Source organism: Cynocephalus volans, chromosome 15, assembly GCF_027409185.1.
Source record: "Cynocephalus volans isolate mCynVol1 chromosome 15, mCynVol1.pri, whole genome shotgun sequence".
Classification (NCBI taxonomy): Eukaryota; Metazoa; Chordata; class Mammalia; order Dermoptera; family Cynocephalidae; genus Cynocephalus; species Cynocephalus volans.
In genome coordinates, this window is record NC_084474.1 from 74,452,002 (window position 1) to 74,475,196 (window position 23,195).

At 34.3% G+C, this 23,195-nt stretch overlaps 1 protein-coding gene and 1 non-coding gene across 2 annotated transcripts in view; both read left to right on the top strand.

Moving 5' to 3' along the window:
- The window catches only part of MTBP (MDM2 binding protein), an 82,809-nt gene that overhangs the window by 36,774 nt on the left and 22,840 nt on the right, over positions 1–23,195 (top strand). The window contains exons 12-15 of the mRNA XM_063079857.1: positions 3,748–3,921; positions 5,769–5,873; positions 14,377–14,538; positions 20,397–20,514. Coding sequence (XP_062935927.1) covers positions 3,748–3,921; positions 5,769–5,873; positions 14,377–14,538; positions 20,397–20,514 — 559 coding nt within the window. The remainder of the gene's footprint in view (positions 1–3,747; positions 3,922–5,768; positions 5,874–14,376; positions 14,539–20,396; positions 20,515–23,195) is intronic.
- Positions 9,091–9,165, top strand: TRNAI-AAU (transfer RNA isoleucine (anticodon AAU)). The gene has a single exon. It is a non-coding gene; the product is annotated as a tRNA-Ile (tRNA).

Genomic DNA, 23,195 nt, shown 5'->3' on the forward strand with positions numbered 1-23,195 from the left:
TAAGTAAATTAAGTTTTGGATACTTACTTTCTACATTCAGTTTTTTTATGTCATGTGTACATAATTTTAAAAATCAAATATGTTATCTCTTAACAGATTATGAGACTTGTTATGAAACAAGTAGTCACTCCACTAATGGGTATTGGGTTTTTCTTTTTTTGGTAAATAAAAATGTTCTAAAATTAGATTTTGGTGATGTTTGCACAATTCTGAATATACTAAAAACTGTTGAATTGTGTACTTTTGATAGGAGAATGGTGTGGTATATGAATTATTATATCTCAGAGATGTTTTTACAAAGTAATCACTCTTACCACTTCTCTGTCCATTTCCTCTTCTCCAGAGGCAACCATTTTTCAACTCCAGCTCTGTAGATTAATTGTTTAGATTGCCACTTGATTTTTTAAAAGTTTAATGTATTTTCTGTTGACTTACCACTGTGGAATATGAGGATTTAACCCTCTTTGCTCTATTGCCCTCATCACACCCTCACATTCTTCTCATTTCCCTATCCTCCAAGAATGATCATATTGTAATTTTAAATTAATATTCAGTGTTTTCATTGTTATGATTATGTAATCACTATTCACAATTGAGTCATGTAGCATACTCTTATTTTCCTCTTCTGTGCAATATTTTGTTTTACCTAGAGGTAATGATTCTTATTTTGTAGCCAACCACAAATCTTTCCCCAGTTGTGAATCTCCTTTCGATACATCCAAGCACATTAAGTATTCTGTCAATCATGTATACGTCAGAAATCTCTCAGATCCTTATGACTTGCTCCAATCCAAATTGGTTGGTTTTACTCTTTAGATTTATTCCATAGCTCTTGGGTCTAAAACTATGTTTTCATCACCTTGAAGTTTCTTTTGTCCTTTTTTTGGTTGGTTCCCTGTATCCTTTATCTTCCTGTTTCTTCATTTACCCCCCAATTTCGGTGGAGCACATTCTTTGAAGTCTTCCTGTGAAGGAGTGCATAGGAGGAAAATTTTTCAGACCCTCTCTGCCTAGAAATGTTTTTATTCTGTTCTCATACTTTATTATAGTATTCTATGTTAGTGAATAATTTTCTTATGGAATTTTGGAGGCATTGCTCCATTGTCTTCCGGCTTTTAGATAGTGCTGTTTGAAAGTCTAATGCCGTTTTTGTACTTAACTCTTTATAAGAAACTTGGATTTTCTCTTAGGAATTTTATAAAATCTACTTGATATTCCTGCTCTTCTAGCTTTCTGTGATGATGCATGTTGCTTCTAGTTTTGTTTGTTGTATTGAGTACTTAGTATGCCTAGAAACTTAACCTTTTTTGGGAGAAAATGTTCTTATAATTATTTTGTTGATAATTTTCTTTCCTCCTTTTTTTTTTTTTTTATGTTCTCTTGTTTGTTGCCTATTTGGATATTGTTGTTATTGGTTTGGTTTCTCTCTCTCCCTCTTTTATTTTCTATTTATTTTTCTTTTTACTCTACTTTTTGGTAGATTTACTTAAATTTATCTCCTAATCGTTTAGTTAGAGTATTTATTTCTGCTTTCTTAATTTTAATTCCCATGAGCTCTTTATTTTTTAAACCACTTTATTGTGGTATGACTGACATACAAAAAGCTATACATATTTAATGTATACAGCCTGATGAGTTTGGAGATAAGTATACACTCATGAAACAACCACAGTCTATGCCGTAAACCTATCCATCACCTCCAAAAGTTTCCTCCTGCCCTGTTTATTATCTAAAATAGTCAAACTCAGAAGCAGAGCGTAGGATGGTAGTTGACAGGGACTGTGGAGAAGGGAAAAAGGGGGATCTTAGTCAAAGGGTACAAAGTTTCAGTTTTGCAAGATGAGTAAGTCCTAGAGATCTACTGTACAGCATAGTGCTTATAGTTAGTAATATTCGTGTTAAGTGTTCTTATCCATGAAGTCTTATTCAAATGTTCTTTTCTGGTAATTTTTTATTTTTATTTAATGGATGCTATATCTTCTCTGAGGATTGTAATGATCTGGTTTGTTTGTTGTTTTTCTAATTTTTTTTTTAAGATTTCTGTTTATTGCATCTTCTTTGTTTCCCTACATGCTGCTTTCTTCTGCTTATTTTGTCCTCTGGTTTTCACATTAGAGACATTCCTTGAAGTCCCATAGTTTTGGCTGTCTGGCTGTCTGCTCACATTTTATAAAGAGAACCAGAGAACTGATTAAAAGATTTGGGCTTGGCGCTGGCCCGTGGCTCACTTTGGAGAGTGTGGTGCTGATAACACCAAGGCCACGGGTTCAGATCCCTATATAGGGATGGCCAGTTAGCTCACTTGGGAGAGCATGGTGCTGACAACACCAAGTCAAGGGTTAAGATCCCCTTACCTGACATCTTTAAAAAAAAAAAAAAAATTGGGCTCATGAGTAAAGCTATTTATTGACTGTGATGTTTTAGGGTGATCTCACTGAGATATTACATTAAGTTACAACCCACCCGCCCATTCCAATGTAGAGATTCTTTAGTCTTTCCTCTAGGACTGGCCATCTTTCCAAATGAAGGCTCAAAAGAAGATTCTATTCTGCTATCTGACTTTCAAAATTCTGGAAGTTATATACGGAGGAAAGATAAGGGGCCTCAATTTTCAGTATATAAGCATTCACTTAGAGAATCAGTTCAGAACTCCAACCCTCGATTCTGTCATATATCTCCCAGGCCAGAGACACCTCGTTTTACTCTCTCCAGAGATTAAAACTCGGATTGGGGATGAGAAAGGACGATAAATGGCCTGAATAGAGTAAGAAGGTATCAAGAGGCCTAAGTGCTTCTCAGGCAGACTTCCCACTTATCTTCCTATTTCAACTTCATTTTACTCACAGTGCTATCTGGGGCCACTGTTCCAGGCCCTCTTGGGGATGCCTGTAGTATTAACTGTGGCTTCTGGGCTTTCTCTGCTGTTTTTCTCAACTTCCTTAGCAGTTGAAAGATTGAAGTGTGTTATCAATTGTTCATAAGCTTTTCTGCTTTTGAATTTTAGTTGTTGTTATTTCTTCTCCCAGATGTTAGTCCTTGTAGATTTATGCTATTTTAAAAAATCTCTTTATTCTCATTTAGTGGAACTTTAGTAGATAGTGAAAATAAAAAAATGCTTATGTCCAATTCACCATCTTCACCAAAAAGGACTCAACTTCTGTTTTTAATCTCAAAGGCTATACAGTTTTTCTTCAACCTTCACTATAACTCTCAGTTGATTTGTTTTTAAAATATGATAGAAGCTGTCTTAACTGACCTTCACATAACTGGCATGCCAGATTAATGAATGATCTCTGTTCCTTCTGTAAAGTACATTATGGATGCCCACTGCAAGAAACAAAAAGCTACTGTTACATATATCTGTACACTTCTTCCACCAAATGAGTTATGTGCTCTTGCAGGAGTTGCTTTATTCTACTTTAAAGAAATAGAAGCTAGAAATAGTAGTTGATACATTGAAGATGTGGTTATATAAGAAGATATCACGGAACTCTAGTGAGCCACATCAAAAGTTAATGAATGAGTACATATAGCTTTAATTTAAAATAAAAGGTTTATGCTTTGTAATTATTTTTGTTATGATTCTCTGCTTTCAGTTAAATGAACTACTAGTTTCCAATGCGTTGAGTAGCAGGTTGTTTTATAATAACATAGAAATTTCCTTATATCCTGTGGGCCGAATGTATGGTTCTGCCATGTTGTGTGCTTAATTTTCACATATTCCATACGATAATTGTTTTTCTTTAGTTCCAGATGTTGAAGTGAAAGGAGAGTATTCCAGCTATTATCTCTTGTTACAAGGTAATGGCAATAGAAGATGTAAAGCCACCTTAATTCACTCAGCCAACCAGATCAATGGCTCATTTGCACTCAGTTTAATTCATGGAAAGATGAAAACAAAGACAGAAGAAGCCAAATTGAGTAAGTATAAACTTTACGTAGAAAATCATTTCTACATTTGTTTATGTGTGGAGTTATGTGGTTTTAAATAGAGGTATTATTAGACATTTAATTAACTTGTTTTTCCCAAACTTCATTTCTCTATCATTAATTTACCTTTTATTTTAAAATAACACATTTTTATAATTTAGAGTGTAGAGAATTAGTTATTAGGTTAGACTTCAATTTCAAATATGAAACTTTTGGTATTTTCTACTTTAAACATATTATTTTTCTACAATTTATTTCTCATTTTTATTTACTTTCTCTCAAGCCTCTTGTTCTATTTTATTGCTCTTCTTTCTCTTTTCTCTTCAAGCTCTATGTTTTGGTTCTCTATTGTTGCATGACAAACTATCCCAAATTTAGCTTAAAAATAATTTACTATCTCTCACGGTTCTGCAGGTGGAGTGTGCTTAGCTGGATGTTTCTATTTTGAAGTCCGACGTAGATTACAATCACATATCGCTAGGGTTCCAGTTACTTGCGGACCCCACAGGGCTTGGTGTCCATAATGGCTTCTTCATCCCTATGTTTGGTGCCCTGGGCTAGGATGACTGGAACAGATTAGGGCTGATATTCTCTTCATCTGCCATTTCTCCACAGCCAGCTTGGGCTTCCTCATAGTGTTGCAGTCTCTGGCTAGTCTGATTGCTTTTATGCTTGCTGACTTCTCTTAGAGCAATTGTTCTAAGAAGCTGCAAGGCTGTTTGTGACCTGGTCTAGAAGTCATTCAGTACCACTTTCACTATACCTTACTAGTTACATGTTGTGAAGCAGGTTTGCTAATTACCAATCCCAAGGGAGGATTCTCACAGTGTAGAGTATAGCAAAGATCATTGTGCCAACTACTGGGAACAGGAGTTCAAATACTTCTGCCCACTGCATCCTGGGCTACTGTTTAGGTCCATTATGCACTGGTTACTAATTTATCTGAGTCCAGTGAGACAGAACATACTCATACACAAGTTATGTGGAGTGGGTTTATTACTTACAGACAGGCAGCAAGGGACATAAGAAGCCTAGGATCCATTGTGAGTTGGTCCCCCAAGGTCCAAGAAAGTTGCCAGGGGCAGATGGAGTCTTGATGGCCTGTGTTCCACTTGCACTTACAGCTGAGGGACCCCAAAAGGCAGCCTGACCAGGTTATATACTTCAGGGGTTATATTACTTACTGGGCAAAGCTTTGAAGAACATCCTGCTTCTAGGGGAGAGAAGAATAAAGCCCTGCTGTCCTGAGCAGTTTCTCCTTATCTCAAAATGTTGCATTTCCTAGGAGGGACAGGAACAAAGCCTGAGCAATTTCCGGCAGTTCCTCCCTATCTCAAGATAGTGCATTCCCAGCGCATTCTACAGTCATTCTGAGTACTATAGGCAGGAAGAAAAGAGGGAGACTGGGTTGGCCAAGACTCTCCTGGGACCATCCAGCATGTAGGTCTAGCTGCATTCATTGTGGAAGGGGCTGCACAAGGGCAAGTAACAGGAGGAGTGGGTCATTTGGTGCATGTAGGGTAGAGGTATCTTTAGAGGCTAGCTACCAAATGCCTGCATTTTCTGAGCAGGTAGAAGAAAATATGATACAGTTAATTCTACTCTGCTACCTAAATTCCCTCAACTTAAGAATCAGGTCAAAGTTTAAAATGCAAAATAATTAAGTATGCTTATCTTCTGCAGCTTAATTATTATTATTTACTTTGAATTATACAAGGTCAAGAGAGGTGAGTGACTGGCTGTTTTTTTTTAAATTATGTCATAGCACATTCCTTAGGAACTGAATATTAATTGCTGGCATAGAACATCTTTAACGTTGACTTTTTTCTGTTTCTTAGGCTTTCCTTTTGACTTATCGCTTCCACATTTTTTGGGAGAACAGGTTGTACAGAGAGAGAAACAGTTAGCTAATGTTCAAATTTTGGCTTTGAAAGAATACCTGAGTAAGTAATGCTTTGTGTGCTTCATCCTGCTGTAAGAATGTTGACTTGTACAGACATATGCTGTCTTTATTTGCACACTTTTTTTATACACTTTGTCTTTTAGGTATGACACTCATTGATAAAACTAATCTTGGTAGAGATGATGTGGAGTAGAAGAGGTCTGCAACTTTGTTTTCATTGGATTCAGAACATTCTGAATATTTATTTGTATGCCACTGTTAACATTTGTAAGAATATTTTGCCAGGCAAATTCTGTATTTCAAAATTTGTTTATTTTTAACTATGCTAGGAAAGATTATGTAAGTATTATTATTCTGGTTAAATCTCTTCATAAAATTTCTTTCTGTATTTTTGGTAGCAAAAGGATAGAGACTGGAAATAGAAGAAAATTCAAGTCCAGAGAAATTAATATGTTAACTTGAGCATTGATTCTTTGAATTTAATCATTACAATCAATATTAACTAAGCTCATTTCATGTTCCAAGTGAAGTTGTCATTATGGATTTTCCTTATTTGGGAAATTAACATATTATTTTCAAGAGTCATAACTCAAGGTTTTTCCTCTATTATTATGTGTTAACTTGATTAAAAGTCTTAATCTTAAAATAAAATTTAAACATTCATTATTGCCTAACATGAACTTATTTTGAGCAAGTAATTGATATATAATTTTTAAGAAATTGATTCAAGTTGTGAGACCTCCTTAGTTGCTTATAGAAAAAAATTGGAATCATATATTTTATATATGTTATAAAATAAAAACTTATTTTATTTATAAACATTTAAAAAATATCTTGAATTCAATAGAAGATAATTTTAGAATACTTGGTCTCAATTATTCATGTAAGGATTGTACAACAAACTTCTTCAGTTGTACAAAGTCAGGGTAATCGTGTAGTCCTGAACTCCTTCAACCATTGATCTTTTTTAAAGCCAAGAAAATGATGTTTACTCAAAGAAAATATAATTAGAAAGGCATATCAGTTTCAATAAAAGGTAGTGCATGCTAAAACCAAGAAAAAAATATACTGAAATACCAGTATTTTTGTGGATGTAAAATGTTTATTTCAGACATCAGCCAGCAGTGGTATTCACTTCTTGACTGTGTTCTGTCCCCGCCAAACACCCTTCAGTCCCTGATTTCCTTGCTGTAAGCCTCCTGCAGTTTTTTATAACTCAGTTCCTTCAACATCTCCCCTCTTTCATCTTCATCTGTCTTTCTCACCCTTCAAACCAGAAAAACTGTCAGAGTAGAAGAGCAGGGAGCTCTCTGAATCTGGTGCATCTCTCCTTTGGGAAAGTAGAAGAGTTAGTTAATCCCAGTAGAGCCATCCCTCCTGGTTGGGTGGGAAGGGAAATACTGATATCTATAACTAGGTTGCTGCCTAGAGGTGTGAGTGAAAGTTCTACAGAGTAGTGTGGGGGCGGGGAGGAAAGGAGCAGGTAGGGAAATGCTGAACAAATGCACAGCTGTAAGGATGCCATAGCACTGGGCAAAGGGCAAGGAGGAGACCTGAAATTGAAGAAAACTTTAGAGTGATTAGCTGCTAGAGACACCAGCTCTGGGCGTATTCGTGAAATGGCTGATTTGCAATCTGAAGCATTAAATTTTGATTTAGGTTAATTATCCATTTAATCCCTTTATGGTGAAAATACTTGCTGAACAAATCTCTTCTCACCAGAGAGTTCATACTGGATTAAAAATTGGGGGACAAGAAGCATCTGTTTAGAATTCCTGTATCTCAAAAGGCAGAGGAAAATGACAGCAAAACAGTTTGCAATGTAAGCATGTCTGAGCATCTACTTCATTAATTTTCAAATAAGTCAAATGTGAATAGAAAAGTATTGATATCGATACAGTTAATTCGTTAGTACATGATGAAAACTAAAGATGTAATGGGAACAGCTTTCTATGAAAAACATCAACAGTTCCATATCAGTACAAGGATTGTAGCCCTTGTAGAAAAACAAAACTTATTCAAAAAGATTTCCCCCAAATTATTAACAAAACATGAAGTAAACTTATTACACTGTTCCCACTATTTCTCTAAGTAGTGCCAAATTAGAAAGAACAACTAAAAAGGTTTACATAAAAATGTGCTAACTAATGACACTATTGAGGCACTTTGTTTTTTAAAATAACACAAAAATGAAATAGAATTTGATAGAGCTTGTTTTTTAAAAAATAATTTATTTTCATTAGTACTTTATTTTGAAAATTATGTTTAATACTATTGTATTAAAATGATATTTTAAAATTTATAATTTTATAAAATATATTTTAACTAACTTTGTTATAAATTTTAACTTTTTGTATTTGTAAATATTAAATATTTTGTTAAACTGATTTTTCAAGAAAAAGTTTAATAATGCTGAAGAATTTTTAAATAAAAAACTATTATTCATTGTGATGCAAAATAAATATAAAAACAGCAATATTGTCATTTCGCAGTAGTATTGTAGTCACTATTTGGAGCTGTCCACATTTTTAAAAAATTTACGGAATCCAGTGCAAACCTTAGTGATGTTTGGTCTGCTGATACTTTTAGATATTCTCTCTCTGTACATTTCTCTTTAATATGTCCTTAGTTATTACTAGCTTTTTTAGGAATATAGCATTCTTTTTGCTGACTGATTTTTTAAACTTTAGTTCAATATTTTTCTTCCAAATATTTATCTGCAACTTATGTGCAAACATGTGGAGATTATTTTTTGCCTTTGTAAATTATCCTGCTCATAACTCTGTTAAACTTTATCCATTTTTCTATTTCTCAGTCATTAAGGTCCATGTGAATTTTTATCCTGCTCTCCAAATTGTAATATAATTGACGGTTTTAGAAAGTATAAGTCAGGTTCATGATGTGAGTATATTTTTAGCATTAATACGAATGTAGAGAATAATTTCTCAAGCATATTACCCATTGTGTGTCATTCAGATGAAAGCAAACCATTGATAACTTTTCACTTTAGAATGGCTCCCAGCAAATTATGCAGAAAACAAAAAATGTTTAAGGTTTGTGTTTTCTCACTAAGAAGATGTAATAGAAGCAGAATATATTACAACTCATTTTACCGTTACTAATGTTCTTACTGCAGAAACCATGTGTTGTTACTTACCTTAGGTCAGATCTGGAAAGACCCTACCAATATCCAAGTTGGTGCTTTAGGATTTTACAGAGAAGTGTACAGCTGATATTCTAAAGTAGAACCTTGGGCTGGCTGGTTAGCTCACTTGGTTAGAGCGTGGTGTTAATAACACCAAGGTCAAGGGTTCAGGTCCCCTTACCAGCCAAAAAAAAAAAAAAAAATACAGTAGAACCTTGAAACTGGTTGCTTCCTTCTCAGCCTAGTCCATTGCTTTATTTATGTACCAGCCTCACGTAGTGTAGTGTAATATGCTTTAATCCCCTGTGTCTAAGGCCACAGAACAGTGCTTTGCAATCAATAAGTACTCAATAAATGTTTGTTGAATTAAATTCTCTGTGAATGTATAGGTTACTGTTTTATTATGGAAGAAAAGGTTAGTCTAAAAGTATTTTAAAATGAAACAATTTTGTCAAAGTAATACATGGATAAAGTTTAAAATGTAGATGATACTGCAAAACTTCAAATGGAAAAAAACATCAATACCCTCCCATCTTCTCTCCATCTTTCAGCCCCTGTCTCCATAAGCAGCTATCCTCAGCTCTTCTAGCTGGTTCTCCTGGCATTTCCTCTAGTTTTTTAAATAATGTATGTTGCTGCTATTTCTTGATTTACCAATTTCAGGCATTATATTAACATCTAACTATGGAAAATAAAGACTTCACTTTCCCTGATCATCTGCACTTTCCCTTTCGACCCCTTACAGTGAAGTTATGAATTCTGGTTAAATCAGTGATTCGTTTTAACACTATTATAACTATGTAGATAAGTTTACTGCTGAGCTATGTAATAAATAATAATGATCAAATGGCCTCATTTTTAATTTGCTTACTCTTCTGTATAAAATATTGTTATATTTTTCCAGAGGCTCTAACATTTCTACCATACTCTTTTTAACATTTATTGTATGTTAAAACACATCAGTTAGTTCCTTTTTATTTCTCTATTATTTTTTTCCCAGGGTCTTTCATATTTTGTTTTATTGTGGACCGATTCCTTCTTAGACCTGCTGACATCCTGAATATTTCTCTTTCCTCTTCTCTTTTTTTAGAATCTCCTTTTTCCTAAATCTCTTATCCTCCTTTTTCCTGGATTATTCCCTGTTTGGTTGGAGCATATCCAGTAGCTTCTTGAGTTCATGGGGTATAAATTTTTTGAGTTGTTGCATGTCTGAAAATATCTTTACTAGCTGGATAGTTTATATAGAATTCTAGATTGAAAATTATTTACCCTCAGAATGTTTAAGACATTGCTAATTACCTTCTAATTCACTATGTTCCTGTTGAGAAGTCTAATACTTGTAGTGTTCTTATCCTTTGTGGTGATATGTTTTTGGTTTGTTTGGCTTTATCTCCTTTCTGGAAACTTTTATCTCCAGAAGGTTTATCTCTGGAAGCTTTACTGTGAATCATAATGTGTGCACCCAACTCTAGTTTTTTGAGCTGTGTACTTGATAGGCCATTTCGATGGAAATTCTGAAAATTTTTCTTGACTTATCTCTTTAATAATTTCCTTCCTCTCATTTTCTCTTCTCTTTCTTTCTAGAACTCTTATTAGTTATATATTGACTTTTCTAGACAAAATGCCTAATTTCTTTTTCTATTTCTATATTGTTATCTTTTTATTCTAGTTTCTAGGGCATATCTTCCATTTTATTTTGTAGCCCTTTTATGGAATTTTAAAAATTTGAGCTCTCGTGCTTAATTTTAGATAGTCCTTTCTTGTTTAGTAATTGTTCCTTTATCAAAGCATCCTGTACTTGTGGGTACAGTAGCTTCTCTTATTTCTATGAGATAATTATAGCACATGTTCTTTTGTTGCCTTCAGTGTTTTTGTTTCTGCTGGACTCCTTTTTTCTCTTTGTTTGCTTTAGTTTCTCTTTTCTATCCTGGACCTTTTTTTACTTTGGGAGTCCCAGTAAATAATATCCACTTCCCCTCCCAAAGTTGGAAGCAATTGAGAAATAAACCTAAGAAACATTCAGATGGAGATAAATTACAGATGAAAGCTGGACTGACGGACAGAGCTTTTTAGATCTCTGACCAGGTTGGCTTTCTTATACATATACCCAAATTGAACTTAGCCACTGAATGGCTATCAGAGCTGGGTAACTGCAGATCAGCCCTGCAGGGGAATTTCCCTTACCACATTGCAGTGAGCATACATCTTGAAGATTTGCTTGCTCAAATGAAAGTCAGAGAGGAAGAGTCTGATCAGAACATGCCTAGTTCATGACTAACTCAGTGAGTGCAGGGAGGGAGGGGGAGCTGAATCGAAGTCTTTACACGTATAAACATAAGGCCAGGTAAATGAAGAGCTTCCTCTCCCCTCAGCACCTTTCCTTAAATGTTGGAGATTCTTTTCTGTTCATCCTCTTTTAAACTGAAAGTTTTATATGTCTACTTCTAATATAATATCTGGCAAGCTTCACTTTGAGTGTTGTGGTGACAATTCAACATTTTAATCCTGAGCTCCTAACCCTTCCTCCATCCAAAGCTCTTTTCTCTGAGAGCATTCGGTTTTTCAAAAGGAGAATCCTTTGATCTCTCCAGTGGGACGTTTGTAGCTGCTAGCTTTCTGGAGGCGGGGCTTGGAGTCTGAACTTTCAGTATGTAGACTTTTATTTAATCCCTTAGTTTTTTTTTTTTTTTTTTTTTTAATTTTATTTTGTCGATATACATTGTGGCTGATTATTGCTCCCCATCACCAAAACCTCCCTCCCTTCTCCCTCCCCCCTCCCCCCCAACAATGTCCTTTCTGTTTGCTTGTCGTATCAACTTCAAATAATTGTGGTTGTTATATCTTCTTCCCCCTCCCCCCCCCGGTTTGTGTGTGTGTGTGTGTGTGTGTGTGTGTGTGTGTGTGTGTGTGTGAATTTATATATTAATTTTTAGCTCCCACCAATAAGTGAGAACATGTGGTATTTCTCTTTCTGTGCCTGACTTGTTTCACTTAATATAATTCTCTCAAGGTCCATCCATGTTGTTGCAAATGGCAGTATTTCATTCGTTTTTATAGCTGAGTAGTATTCCATTGTGTAGATGTACCACATTTTCCGTATCCACTCATCCGATGATGGGCATTTGGGCTGGTTCCAACTCTTGGCTATTGTAAAGAGTGCTGCGATAAACATTGGGAAACAGGTATACCTTCGACTTGATGATTTCCATTCCTCTGGGTATATACCCAACAGTGGGATAGCTGGGTCGTATGGTAGATCTATCTGCAATTGTTTGAGGAACCTCCATACCATTTTCCATAGAGGCTGCACCATTTTGCAGTCCCACCAACAATGTATGAGAGTTCCTTTTTCTCCGCAGCCTCGCCAGCATTTATCATTCATAGTCTTTTGGATTTTAGCCATCCTAACTGGGGTTAGATGGTATCTCAATGTGGTTTTGATTTGCATTTCCCGGATGCTGAGTGATGTTGAGCATTTTTTCATATGTCTGTTGGCCATTTGTATATCTTCCTTAGAGAAATGCCTACTTAGCTCTTTTGCCCATTTTTTAATTGGGTTGCTTGTTTTCTTCTTGTACAGTTGTTTGAGTTCCTTATATATTCTGGATATTAATCCTTTGTCAGATATATATTTTGCAAATATTTTCTCCCACTCTGTTGGTTGTCTTTTAACTCTTTTAATTGTTTCTTTTGCTGTGCAGAAGCTTTTTAGTTTGATATAATCCCATTTGTTTATTTTTCCTTTGGTTGCCCGTGCTTTTGGGGTCGTATTCATGAAGTCTGTGTCCAGTCCTATTTCCTGAAGTGTTTCTCCTATGTTTTCTTTAAGAAGTTTTATTGTTTCAGGGTGTATATTTAAATCCTTAATCCATTTTGAGTTGATTTTAGTATACGGCGAGAGGTATGGATCTAGTTTCATTCTCCTGCATATCGATATCCAGTTATCCCAGCACCATTTGCTGAAGAGGCAGTCCCTTCGCCACTGAATAGGCTTGGTGCCTTTGTCAAAGATCAGCTGACAGTAAGTGTGTGGGTTGATTTCTGGATTCTCTATTCTATTCCATTGGTCAGTGTGTCTGTTTTTATGCCAGTACCATACTGTTTTGGTTATTATAGCTTTGTAGTATAGCTTAAAGTCAGGTAGTGTTATGCCTCCAGCTTTATTTTTTTTGCTCAGCATTGCTTTGGCTATGCGTGGTCTTTTATTGTTCCATATAAATGTCTGGATAGTTTTTTCCATTTCTGAGAAAAATGTCTTTGGAATTTTGATGGGGATTGCATTGAATTTGTATATCACTTTGGGTAGTATGGACATTTTCACTATGTTGATTCTTCCAATCCAAGAGCATGGGATATCTTTCCATCTTCTTGTATCCTCTCTAATTTCTCTCAGCAGTGGTTTGTAATTCTCATTATAGAGATTTTTCACCTCCTTGGTTAACTCAATTCCTAAATATTTTATTTTTTTGGTGGCTATTGTAAATGGGCAGGCTTTCTTGACTTCTCTTTCTGCATGTTCACTATTGGAGAAAAGAAATGCTACTGATTTTTGTGTGTTGATTTTGTATCCTGCTACTGTGCTGAAATCATTTATCAATTCCAGCAGTTTTTTTGTAGAGGTTTTAGGCTGTTCGATATATAGGATCATGTCATCTGCAAACAGGGACAGTTTGACTTCATCTTTTCCAATCTGGATGCCCTTTATTTCCTTCTCTTCTCTGATTGCTCTGGCTAGTACTTCCAACACTATGTTGAATAAGAGTGGTGAGAGTGGACATCCTTGTCTAGTTCCTGTTCTTAAAGGAAAAGCTTTCAGCTTTTCCCCATTCAGGATGATATTGGCTGTGGGTTTGGCATATATGGCTTTAATTATGTTGAGATACTTTCCCTCTATACCTAACTTATAGAGGGTCTTTGTCATGAATGAGTGCTGAACTTTATCAAATGCTTTTTCAGCATCTATAGAGATGATCATATGGTCCTTGTGTTTGAGTTTATTAATATGGTGTATCACATTTATTGATTTGCGTATGTTGAACCAACCTTGCATCCCTGGGATGAATCCCACTTGATCGTGATGAATAATTTTACGTATGTGTTGCTGTATTCTGTTTGCTAGTAATTTAGTGAGGATTTTTGCATCTATATTCATCAAGGATATTGGCCTGTAGTTTTCTTTTTTGGTTATATCTTTACCTGGTTTTGGTATCAGGATGATGTTTGCTTCATAGAATGAGTTTGGGATTAAAATGAAAGCAGGCCTATATAGGAGTGTTGATTTACTGGGGAAATTTATGTGTTTTACTTTTGAAAATATTTTCCATAAAAGTAGTAGATGAGCTCTAGAGAGACTTTAAAGTAACAGTCATACCGTTAATTGTATTGATTTGACTTACAGAGAGGAGAAAATTGGCAAAGCAGCCTGAAGCGATTTCTGTTGATGAACTCAAAAGTCTGTTAATATTTGCAGCGGAACACTTTTTAGTTAATTTTGATGCTATTATTCCTAAAATAAATCTAAAACAGGCAGACAGAATTAAAACCTCCAATATGCTAAATGGTAAGTTTCTTATTAATTTTACTTTTTTTGTGTATGACATCTATGACAATTATTATTTATCATTAAAACTTATAAAATGTTTTGGTGGAATCAAAATGTAGTTTATAAATTTAAATGATATATATTTATGTATACAATTATGTATGTATATATGATGAGCTGTGTTTCTCATCATTTAAAGACTTCAAACTTTCTGATAACTTCTTTCATTAGACATGTTCAGTATAATTGTTTTTGAGCAGGAGAGGCATTTTAAGGTGATCCCTCTTATTAGTTTTACTAAGCTAGAATGGGTGGATTTCTATTAAGCTTATGTTTCTTCTCCTTCCCCAAACCTCATAAAGTGAGGAGAATAAAAGCTACCCAGTAAATTTAATGCAGGTAAAACTACATATAAAATGCTTTACATTTATCATTCATTAGAGCAGGAATAATCACCAAATTTCAATGAAGGAGCAGGAAATCATTTCTATATTTAATTGGATTTCTTTCTATTTTCCTGGCTTCCATTGTTGTAATGAATATGAATAGAGTGAATCTTTTGAAAATCTAATAAGTATACGAAGTTTGCCTGACACAGTCTTAAATGTACACGGCAATTTTTTGTTTTTATTCTGTGAGAATCATTTTTATTGCTTAGCTTAATGAGAAAATGACCACTGAATCAAGCTAACAATAATGTTTCAGTTGAGTGCCTTTTCTGTGTTTGACATTGTGAAGATACACAAAGAAGTAAAAATCTTTGTCCTTGGCTTTCAACAAACATATGACCTATGTGAAAAGCAACATATAAAAAGAGCATATAAAAAGTTTAAAAGCGTAGGCTCTGTAGCTAGGCTGTCAGGATTCAAATCCCAGTTTCTCACTTGTTAGCTGAATGTCTTTGGGTAGTTATTTAACCTCTCCATGCCTTTATTTCCTCGTGTTTAAAATGGGAATAAAAATATAACCCACTTACTAATGTTATTCTGAGGATTAAATGAGTTGAAATATTTAAAACACAAAAGTGTCAGAAAAGTGTTAGCTGTCATTTGATTATCATCATAATCGTTACTTATCAGTACCAAAGTTAAATAGTAGTGCAGAGTAATCTGAAGGATGCTGGATATGTTGTTAGGTTACTTGTAAATGGGGGACATTTTCAATAAGTGAGAGTACACAGCTCCATAGTTACAGCCTGAACTCTGCAGCAACACTAGTGTATTAGTCCGTTTTGTGTTGCTATAATAGAAATACTTGAGACTGGATGATTTATAAAGAAAACAAAATTTATTGCTTACCGTTTCTGAGGCTGGGAAGTCTAAAGGCCATCTGGTGGTGGCAAAAGTGACCCAGGGGTATCACATTGCAAGATGGTGGAAGCACAGAGAGCAGAGAGAGAGAAAGACTCTCCTCCTCTTTTAAAATCCTTTGAACCAGGCCCCTGACGACCATTTTTAATCCATTCACTAGGCATGGACCTACAATCCAATCACCTCTTCAAGGCTCCATCTTTTGATTACCACAATAGGATTTCCCACCCTCTTAACAGTCACAGTGGGGGCTAAGTTTCTAATACATAAAACTTGGGGGACACAATTCAAGTTTCGGGGAGTTTTGAGGGGACGTAATTCAATCCACTATGACTAGCAAGGTTGAATACCACCTCTGCAGTGTGCTTGCTATGTGACCCAGGGCATGTTTTCTGACCTCTTTGAGCCTAAGGTTGTTTTTTTTCCTTTAAATTACAGATGACAAGTTGTTATAAACATTAAATTAGTTATTTGTAAGTTGCTTAAAATATTTCCTGGTATGAAGTAAGTGGTATATGTTTTTTGGTTAAATAACTAAATATGAATTTAGAGGAGAGGACTATAACTAGGGTAGAATAGTCATAGAAGGTTTGTTAGGACCTAAGGGACTTGAGATAGGTGTTGAGTGATGCATAAGATCTAGATAGACTGGGCCGAGCCCGTGGCGCACTCTGGAGAGTGCAGCGCTGGGAGCGCGGCGACGCTCCCGCCGAGGGTTCGGATCCTATATAGGAATGGCCGGTGCACTCACTCACTGGCTGAGTGCCGGTCACGAAAAAAGACAAAAAAAAAAAAATAATAATAATAATTAAAAAAAAAAAAAAAAGATCTAGATAGACTGAAGATAGAGTTTTCCAGGTAGAAGAAGCAATACACCCAGAGCCGTGAGGTAAGAAAAAAAAGCAAACAGATTGAGAGAGGCTGGCTTTCCAGAGGATTTGTACAGGAGGTATGGGTTGAAAGGAAGAGCTCAAATAATTACTAGAGCTTTTATATAAGTTTAAGGAAATGTATCGTAGAGTTAACTGTACAGACTCAAGTTCTAGGACACTGTTAACGAATTAAGCCTATGGGAGTACTCATCTTAAAATGTAAGTCAGACCATGTTGCTCCTTTTGCTCAAACTTTGCTTCCAAATGCTCATAGAGTGCATCGTTCTTAAATGGCTCATAAAATTTTTAAGTGATATCTGGCCTTGTGCTTATTGTAGCCCTCCATTGTCACATTTCTGTTTCCTTGTGACCATGGAAAGTCTTTTTGTTCTTTGGACAAAAAAGTTTCCACTTCAGGAACTTTACATATGCAATGTCCTCTGTCTGGAATCCTTTTCTCCCAACCTTTACCTATGAACTGATAGTCATTCTTCAGATCTCAATTTACATGTCACTTTCTCAAAGAGGTTTTCTCAGACCTTTCTCAGTTTAAATTGTTTCTTATTGTACTCACTCCCTATAGTTTTTCTTCAAATTATTTATCACATTTTAAAATTATGTACTCTTTACATAATTATTTATTAAATACCTGTCTTCTTTTTAAACCCTGTGTCCTCTAAGAGTAAGGAACATGCCTGCTTGCTTTCCCATGTGTCCCCAGAGCCTACTATAGTACCTGGCACATAAGATTAAGATCTCACCAAAGTAATTATTGAACAGATGAAAGGAACTCTGAAGATTTTTAGAACCTGAACTGAAATTTGACAAGTTACACGTGTGAACATGACTTCTAAGAATAAAGTTGTGATTTTTAACATTTTTTTGTTGCTTTGATTTGAACAAGTACATCTACATGTAAATTTCATAACAAAAGAAATAATAAAATCAATCATGTTTTATATTCTGACCCCTTATCTGCAACCATGCACATTAGAAGTTATCAGCAATTGGTAAAGTTATTTGATCTGCTCATTTTTTTTGTAAAAACTCTAGCATGTGTAACAAGTAACAAGTCCATATATAAAAAATGTCTTAATCTAACCGTTTGATTTACTCATTGTTACAAGGTTGCTAAATACTTTCACAATGTCATATGTGAACTCAAGATACAATACCTATTTCCTTTACCTGGGACCATTGGGGCACATAAACACTCTGCATAAAATGAGTTTTCTAATTCTATAAGATCATAATTTTATTATTTCATACATTTTAAAAAGTCTTCTATAAAAAGAATGTGTTTATAATTCTTGCTTTATTAAACAGACTATACCAATTATAATATAACCTTTTCTTTGTGATTCATTCATATTTAGGTATGTAAGGTTATAATGGCTACTATATTCATTAACCACATATTGTCATCAGTGATATTACTAACTTTTTGTTTGCTGTGATTTGTGATTGTGTAGGTTACTTTTTCCTACTTCCTTACTATTTTGTTTCTATTTCTTTTTTTCTCCTGTAAAGTAAAACACTTTTTTTTTTAAAGCAGTTTTCTGGGTTTCTCAGACAGCTTTTTTGTGACTTTTTTTTTTTTTAAATTCAACTGTTAGATTCATTTATTATTTAAAAATAGATATTTATGCGCAATATAATTGTAGTAAAGAACATTACAAAAGTGCAGCAAAGGAAAAGAAAATGCAAAAACCATTTTCAGCTTACATTTTAAAAATCTTTTCTTAATATATGTATTTTATTGGAACCTAAATTTTTATTTACTTCCTCATAAGCATTTTCATATAATCCTACATAATTCTTTCATAAGTTTTAAATCAGTATATAACGTTCCATTTAGTGAGCAGATATCGCATAATTGTGTCATAATGCAAACGTAACTAGCTTCCAAGTCTCAGAGATGTGGGTTTAGATTTAGATAATTGCTCTGTCACCTATTCTGTTTTCTTATCTGTAAAATGGTGATAATAATGAATACCTTTCAGGCTTTTCATGCATCAAAGACTATTAATTTATTGAGCACCTATCACAGACTCTCAAACTCAGTAGAGAACTAAGAAATAGCAGCTATTGCTTATAATTTCCTTAATGTTGTCGAATTGGGGGGAAAAATAATTATTCAAAACACTTTTGTGATTTTTGATTCTTGGCATAGCCCAGTGTCTTGACTGCCACATAAATAAAATATTATGTTTTATTTTACTGTAAGAATTATATTAAATTATTCCCCCAAAACATGACACATGTGAAAGTTTATCTACCCATTTTTTAATACTGAGCTTATGTCTTTATATTTATGTGGGTTGTATTGTAATATTTAGGAATAATTTAATGTTTACTTTTTTTTAAGATAGCTTGAATCATTTTATGGACTCACAGCATACAGCTGTACAGAACAGCTAATGATTTTTTTCCTTACACTTTTAGTGCAAAATCTGTTAACACTAAGAAGTATATTATTTCATTATAAAATTCTTTACCCTATAAAATAGTCAGTATTTCTCTACCCTTATTAAGAAATGGGAAGTAGTGTATTTGCATGGTGTTCAGTGAGGGCAGTCCAACACAGGCATTGAAAATATTTTAAAATATTTGAGAGTAAATAGTTTAATAAGTAAACGGAAAATAACATGCAATTGTCTTCCATTTGCATTTATTTTTTTTTTATGTTTGTTTAAACATTTATTTGCCAAATGATTATTTTGTAAGGCTTGCCCCCACCAAATATAAAATGGGTATTTTTGTTGGTGTTGATGGTTTGTCAAACAGATAATGTCCAGTAATTTTCAGTCAATTTATTAGAATGGTGTGTAATAGTTCAAAATAATTTTTTAAACTATAAAGTTCTGGAAACCAAAAAGTAGTACATTTAGTAATTCTGCCAGTGTTAAAATAGTTTGGATGTGTTAATACCTTCTAATGAGAATCAAAGCTGTCCCTTTAGGTTTTCTTTGAGAACCCCAGTGTTACCAGCAATCTCACCATTAGTTCACTGCAGCATATTAGCTAGAAAGAGAAGCACGCCCTTACATATAATATTTTATTAGTAGAAAAATAATATTTAATATTAGTAATTTGAAGATATGTACGTTAGGGCATCTTACATTAATAGATACGTGAGAATTATTTCTAAAGTAACCTTTACTTGAGAGCATCATAAGTTATTTATTATTTTATTACTGCACTTGTGAGAATGAGATAATGTCTTTTTAGAAATTGTGGAACATTTTCAGGATACTTGTGCTAATTTCTGTTTCTCATATGAAAATCACATAGCATATCCAATATATTCTCTACAGACTTGCCTCCTTTTCATTTAGAACTAATTTTACTAGAAATATCAAATTTATGCTTTTATTCCACATGAGTCCTAATAATGCTAGTTCAGTTCTGAATTCTGTCTAGCTCACAACTTTTATTATGAGGAGATGGTTTGTTTTCATGTTCATCAAAGTTTTCTAAGGCACTTTACACAGTTGAGGCTATTGGAGAGTTCCTTAATAAATGCCTATGGTACATATTGTATAACTAATCCAACATGTATTTTTACAAACACACACACACAAACACAGAGAGAGATATACAGTGTATGTATGTCTATATATATACATTTCTATATAGCAAAATTCAGTATGTTAATACTTTTCAGTACTTTTGTGTGTTTCTTTCTCTTTAGATGCCAGTCCAGTGGAACCTGATTATTCAAGTGTGATGGAAACCAATCCTCTGGAATGGCCAGAAAAGCATGTTCTTCAAAATTTGGAAACTTTTGAAAAAGCTAAAGAAAAAATGAGGTAATATTTGAATATGTAGTAAAGCATGCTGTAGGTCACTATTTTTAAATGAAAACTTTTTTCTTAATCTGTAAATTAGGTTCATGAGATTAAAGTAGTTTATATAGTTTTATTGTAAAAGAAATACATGCTTGCCATAAGTAGATAATCAATAGAGTAGTATATCTTTTAAAAGGGAAATGCTCATCTTTCTCTGCCTTTCACTGACATTTTCCAGGTGTATATAATCACAGTGACCACTCTGGCTTATAGCTTTCCAGACCATGTTCGTAGACATACACAAGTATATAAATATATACAGTAAACTTAATACAGGATCATGGAAAATGAAGTACTCTCTTCATTTGAGCCACTTTAAACTGTTTCTGTTTTACATTCATATATGTTTATATGGTACCTATTAACTGACTCCACAAGGCAGGGTTTATTTTTATTTGTTTTTGACTTTTTGGTTCAGTACATAGTATGCGCGCTGAAAATAATTGGTAAGTGATGAAATAAAAGAGGAGAAATTTAGCTCTCTTTCCTTGCTCTCCTCCCAAATGTTATGAATCACATTTTTATTTTTAACTTCTCTGTTTGTATCATTTTATGACTGCTATAACTTTTTTCATGTATGTCAACAGATATTTATTGAGCACCAACTATGTGTCAGGCACTCGGGATATGAGGAAAAACAAGCTATGCACTGCCTCTCTCTTAGAGCTTACTTTTTAAAAAAATTTTTTTCATTGTACATGTTTGTGAGGTACAGTTTGTTGTTTCAATACATGCATATATTGCATAATGATCTAATCAGAATAGTGAGCATATCTATCACATAAACATTTATCATTTCTATATGGTTATAATATTCAAGGTCCTCTTTTCTGGCTATCCTGAAATATACAATACAATTTTATTAGCTCTTGTCATCCTAGAGCACCAGAAATTATTCTTCTCATCTAACTGTAACTTTGTAACTTTGTACCAGTCTACCAACCTTTCCTCTCTCCCCACTCCTCTTTCTTGCCTCTGATAAGCTCTATTCTACTCTCTTATTTCTCCATCTTTTATCTCTTTTCAATTTGTTTTTCTTTCTTTCTTGTTTTTTTTTTTTTTTTTGGCATCTGGCCAGTGTGGGGATCCAAACCCTTGGCCTTGGTCTTACAACACCACTCTCCAACCAAGTGAGCTAATCAGCTGGCTTTTTCTTTTTTGTCAGCTGGCCAGTATGGGATATTTTTCTTAATTGACTCATGGTAATTGTATATTTATGGAGTACAATACGTTATTTGGATACTGTATGCCATAGACATATCAGGGTGCTTAGTATATCCATCAACTCAAACATTTGTCATTTCTTTGTGTTAGGAACAGTCAACATCATCCTGACTAGCTATTCAAAGATCCATAGTACGTTGTTGTTAATAGTAATCTCCCTGTATTAATAGAACACAAGATCATATTCTTCCTATCTCTCTACAGTTTTATATACACTGACAACCTCTCCTCATCTCCTCCTCCCTCTTTCCCTTACCAATCTCTAGTAACCACTAATTCTGCTCTCTACTTCTATGAGATCAACTTTTTTAGCTTCTACATGTAAGTGAGAAATGTGGTATTTCTCTTTCTGTGCCTGGCTTATTTCACTTAACATGATTTTCTCCAAGCTCATCCATGTTGCTGTAAATGGCAAAATTTCATTCTTTTTTAATGGCTGAGCAGTATTCCATTGCGCATACACACACACACACACACACACACACACACACACACACACGTGTATACACACACACACACATCATGTTTTCTTTATCCAGTCATCTGTAGAAGGACATTTAGGTTGGTTGTAACTCTTGGCTACTGTGAATAGAGCTGTGATAAACTTGTGAGTACAGGTATCGCTTCTACATGTTGATTTTCATTCCTTTGGATATGTATACTCGGTAGTGGGATTGCTGGGTCATATGGTAGTTCTATCTGTAGTTGTATGAGAAATCTCCAAACTGTTTTCCATAACAGCTGTACTAACTTACATTCCCACCAGAAATGTAGAAGAGTTCCCCTTTCTCCACATCCTCACCAGCATTTATTTTCTTGTTGATAATATCACGTTGTGGTTTTGATTTGCATTTCTCTGATGAAATGATGTTGAGCATTTTTTCATATACCTTTTGGCCATTTGTATGTCTTCTTTTCAAAAACGTCTATTCAGTTCCTTTGCACATTTTTTAATTAGATTTTTTTTACTATTCAGTTGTTTGAGTTCTTTGTATATTCTGGTTATTAATCCCTTGTGGGATGCATAATTTGCAAATATTTTCTCCTATTCTGCAGGTTATCTTCTTGCTTTGTTGATTGTTTCCTTTGCTGTGCAGAAGCTTTTTAGTTTACTATAATCCCATTTGTAATTTTTGCTTTTGTTCCCTGTGCTTTGGAAGTATTATTAATAAAATCTTTGCCAAGACTCTGTCCTGAAGTATTTCCCCTATGTTTTCTTCTGGAAGTTTTATAGTCTCTGTTCTTACATTTAAGTCTTTAATCCCTTTTGAGTTGATTTTTGGTGTATGGTGAAAGATAGGGGTCTAGTTTTCATTCTTTTGCATATGCAAAAGAATTTTCCCAGCACCATTTATTGAAGACTGTCCTTTCTGCAATGTAATTTTCTTGGCTCCATTGTCAGAAATCAGCTGGCTGTA